Below are 4,378 nucleotides of genomic sequence, written 5' to 3' on the forward strand. Positions count from 1 at the left end.
GTATTTCTTGTTACAAGTTCCTCATCCTTTTCTATCTTCTCTGCAACAGATTGTCAATGTATCTTCTTGAATAAACTGGCAAGGTCCAACCGTTCTTTTGTAGTGGCTTTATATCATGTACGTTTGTGCACCGATCTGTCCGGTCATGACGGATACGAATGTCCTCTAGCATTTGCGTGTAAATTGCGTGTCTCCACATCCTGGAAGTATAACAGTTGTTCTGTTCTTAAGGAGTTTCTGGGTTTTCTGTAGTGAAATGAAGACGTCCAAAGTTTGACAGAGCAGGCACAGTTCATTTTCGAATTCCTGGGGAGGTGCTTTCAGACTTTGTAAGTGGAACAATTATTTTAAAAACAAAATATAAAGAACTTCAATGTTGAAAAGAGAGACAATTTCAATATTGGCAACGGATTCTGGCAACAAGTACACCGGATATAACTTAGGTAGCATTTTCGTTTTCAATCAGCCTTGCAACATTCAGGCTATCAGGAAGGTGTCTATGATGGAATGTTCAGTCTAAAACCTTTTTTTTTTTCAATAAAAATTTGGTTGCAATGAAAACCCGAAAACGTAGGACGTAAGGCTAAATTTTGCTGGCTCGCGTTACTCGCAAGGGCCAATTATATGAAGTAGATAAGCGTTGCTATCAAGTTGTACCCCTCATAAACCCCGAAATCTGCAGCCGGATCCTTGCCATCAATTTCCATTGTCCATCAATCATTGTTCCCTTCAACACGCCATTATTGCAGTTATAACTGTGTTTATTACCTACCATGACACTCATCAAACCCTTCCCACCCGGCATGTTTTAACCCCATGCGTAGGAGAACCTTTGAAGCATTGCATTAAAAGAAAGTCCAAGGCGATGAGTAATCCTTCCTATCCTCACATGTGAAACGTGCCGAGGTTACCATTTCCACCTATTCCTATTTATCCTGCAAAGCTTTCACACCATCCCTCGCTGTCCTCGACAAATCCCGGATTTGATCTAAGATCCCGTGGGCGCAAAGTCACATGAGACCAACCTCTTAGCAGCCGCACATGTAGCTGTCCTTCTAAAGCGGTGCAAGTGATTGGCCTCTACACCTGTCTTTCCCTCCTCATACAGCAAACCCACCTCCCCTTCATGGGACCCTGCAGCCCAGCTACCAATCTTCTACAACCATATCTCAAGAATCCAGACATAAAAGTCTTAAGGAGTCACCCAAGCCTCAGCCCTTACTGTTGCTTAGGATGGGGAAAACAACAATCAGACACCTTTATCACGGAAAGGGACCTCCACCTTAGCTCCCCCTTTTTTATTGCTTCACTCGCCCTCCAGAATAATGAAGACAAACAGAACCTTGACATTTATCATGTTCCAAAAGTAGAAGCAAAAGGTGATGATCCTAATGAGCTCTTTGATCTAATAAAACACTGCCTATTTCTTCAAATTATCCATTTATTGCGGAACAAGTCTCAGAGGTACAAGCATCAAGAAATAATCCAAAACCAACTAGACTACTCTAATAGCCCCAGCCACACCCTGAGAGGATAACTTAGTCAGACTGTGTGGCCGAGGTGGTGCGATGCTTAGCTCCAAATCGCTGCTTTCAACCAACGAAGATGTGGCAGTAGATGGAGGATGAGGCAAAGACAATTTGGGAAAATTTGGGGCACATGTGGTGCTGGCTTGTAACACTGTAGCCACCTGCTCAGGAACATTGAGTGGTGAGATGAGGGATAAGGTTGGGATGACCTGTTGTTCTCCAGCACTGCTGTCTGAGATTCCAACCTGTTCAGAACTCAAATGTTAGGTAGACTGGAACCAATGATCTCAAGGATGGTTCCAGAAAATTAGTATAGTATTAAGAGCATGTCAGAATCATAGTATTACCATGAGATTGGCACTAGAGATGTTGGTAATGCTACCATGGCTTGCCATCAGTGGTGAGACCGAGGAAGCATCTAAACCTCGAGATGCCACTTGGGTGGTAACAAGAGCTGGGGAACCCATCTGCAACTTAGCCCAACATTTGACCAGAGTCAGCTTGTTCATATTATAGGAAGGACTTCATGGGCTCGCTGGTATTTGTTTTTCGCATGAGAGCAAAGGATTATGGTACATGGGAGAGAGATTACCAAAAGTTTGTCCAGGCTTAAATTATTCGTTTCTTCCTTAGCTTCACAGGGCTTCTTTGGAGATAATGCTGAAGCTGTTTCAGGGACCGCAGCCTGCAAATTTGGTGAACAGACATGATCCAGAAGTAGGAAAAACTACGATGGCATTAATTAGAGAAGACAGAATGATGGGAACCAAATCCAAATTTCGAGTAGTTACTTCATCATTGATCACCATGTCGAAGAGGCTGGATCGGCGTTTCTTTTTGCCAGGATTGTTCTGTCTAAGGAAATACTTCTGAGCATGACTGGCTACTTGGGTCGGGGTTCTAGTGGTCACAAAGTTCCGTGAAATTCCTCTCCAGTCTCCCTTCCCAAGCTTTTCCAGTCCAGCCAAAAACGTTCTGTGCTCTTCTTCTGTCCATGGTACTCCTGTGTGAGAGCACAATAGTTGAGTGGTTTAGAGAACAATTAAATATCATAGAAAAGGCTAAACCTCCGCAGGAGGAGAATTTTATATGAACATGAGGAAATCTCGGGGCAGTGGAAATCTTTAAAATTTAAAGAAGTCAAAACGTTTTCAAAACAAAAATAAAAGCCACTCTTTGGTAGCACTTAGATCAAGTTAGAAGCAGGGGATAAAAGGCTTTCTTACAAAACAAGGATATACCAGTCATTGCAAAAGAAAAGAATAAGGAAAAAAAAGAGAAAAGAACCCACTCGGGATGTATTTTGATTAATAGCAAGAGGATAATTAGAAGTTGGTTACTGCTTTGATGGACTTCTTTCCTATTTATTATTTTTTCACTTGCATATATTTTTTGTTTTCAATCTCTTCTTAGCATATATTGAACAAGTAAAATAGAGCATTTGCAACATAGTATAAGCCCAAACATGCTCTCCATTCCCTTTGCAACAAGTTTTTCAATTCCCTTGGTTATAAGAATTATCAGATAGATAGCTAAATGCTTATGTAAAGGTTTAAAATACCTATCAGTAAATCCAAGAACAAAAAATGAGCAGAGAAAGAGGAAGTTTTCTCCTCCAGGAATAGATAGACCAAATCACCAGTTAAACTTTTAGAAAACTGACATCAAAATGACATTGTAACCAAAAAAAAAATGCAAATTAAGTATGATACGTATCAAAATAAAAGACATCATGGATTATATCCATCCAAAAATAAAGCGTTTATGACATTATCGGCAACACGATTCACAGAGCAACGATCTAACTTCTTTTCACCATACGAACCAAATTTCCACATCAAAAATTTTAAGAAACGCCCCCCCCCCCCCCCCCCCCCCCCCACCCCCACCCCACACACACGAAAAAAAAAAAATCCAGTCTTTGACACATTTAAGGAACAATTTTCATGAATAAATCTTTCTTATAAAAAAGATTTTCTTGAATGAAGCCAATCACATAAACAAAATGATAATTTAATCCAATCGACAAAATAATAATAATAATAATAAAACAAAAAGTGGACGGAGAAAACATTTCATCAACAAGATCAAACAGGACAAATATAAAATTCAACAAACGCAAATCGCTAGAAGAGATAAATAAATCCAAAAACTCACCAAAATACCAACAACCAAATCAATCACGCCAACAAGCGATAAGACAAAGATCGGAATAGCAAGAGAAAGAGGGGAAAAAAATGGCCAATCGATCACCAACCTCTCTTCCGCTCGTGCCTTCTCCTCATCTTCGAGGATTGGTGGAGGCCACCATCAGAGAGGTAACCTTGCTCGCCGCCAACGTGATCTCCGGCCGGGTCCGCGGTGCAGGAGGTCAAATTCCCCATGCTGGAGCTCTTCCGCATCACCTCCTCCTCCTCCAACTCCAACTCCCCTGCGCCCCCATCGCCCACGATCCTCACACCGAAGAGCTTCAGGCCCTTCTCCCTCCTCTCGAGCTGGCCCTTCTCCATCGCCGAGAAACCCTCCTAGCACGAATCTTCGCGCACCCCTCCCCCTTGATCTCTTATCGCTTCCTCCCCTTTTAGGCTCCTTCGGGCCTATTATAATAGATCGAGAACGCAACTCGCAGCCCCTAGAGGAACAGGGGACAAGGAAGACAAGCTAATTCTTATCCGTCCCCATGGGAGTCCATCAGATCTCCTCTGCGCAAGTGCCCGGATTTTTCCATGTAATTACGTTGATTGCCCTTATCGTAATTGACGGATTGGCTCAGCCTGAGGTAAGGAGCAGGGTACAGTGACCACTGTGAGCGTAAAATATATATGAGATGGATTCTTTTGACCCCCTTT

At 42.2% G+C, this 4,378-nt stretch overlaps 1 protein-coding gene across 2 annotated transcripts; it reads right to left on the reverse strand.

The window, feature by feature from the left end:
- Positions 1-1,423: 1,423 nt before the first annotated feature.
- LOC105043749 (uncharacterized) lies at positions 1,424-4,178 on the reverse strand. Of its 2 annotated transcripts, none has more exons than XM_073255646.1 (5): positions 3,787-4,178; positions 2,321-2,532; positions 2,122-2,214; positions 1,877-2,002; positions 1,424-1,774 (listed from the first exon to the last, which is right to left on the reverse strand). In XM_073255646.1, exons 1-5 carry the CDS (start codon positions 4,037-4,039, stop codon positions 1,496-1,498), a joined length of 963 nt encoding a protein of 320 aa, XP_073111747.1. In that variant the 5' UTR covers positions 4,040-4,178; the 3' UTR covers positions 1,424-1,495. The 2 variants fall into 2 exon arrangements, with proteins under 2 accessions (XP_073111747.1, XP_010919736.2); XM_010921434.4 differs by having other exon boundaries at positions 1,877-1,996; positions 3,787-4,173.
- Between the last annotated feature and the right edge of the window lie 200 nt (positions 4,179-4,378).

Source organism: Elaeis guineensis, chromosome 4 (assembly GCF_000442705.2).
Source record: "Elaeis guineensis isolate ETL-2024a chromosome 4, EG11, whole genome shotgun sequence".
Classification (NCBI taxonomy): domain Eukaryota; kingdom Viridiplantae; phylum Streptophyta; class Magnoliopsida; order Arecales; family Arecaceae; genus Elaeis; species Elaeis guineensis.

Bases quoted from the DNA above. Each gene is read 5' to 3' on its own strand.
- LOC105043749 (XM_073255646.1), bottom strand. From the start codon at position 4,039: ATGGAGAAGGGCCAGCTCGAGAGGAGGGAGAAGGGCCTGAAGCTCTTC. The intron at 2,215-2,320 runs GTAACTACTCGA...CCAAATTTGCAG, and splicing joins ACATGGTGATCAATGATGAA to GCTGCGGTCCCTGAAACAGC. The intron at 2,003-2,121 runs GTAATCTCTCTC...TGTTGGGCTAAG, and splicing joins TAAGCCTGGACAAACTTTTG to TTGCAGATGGGTTCCCCAGC.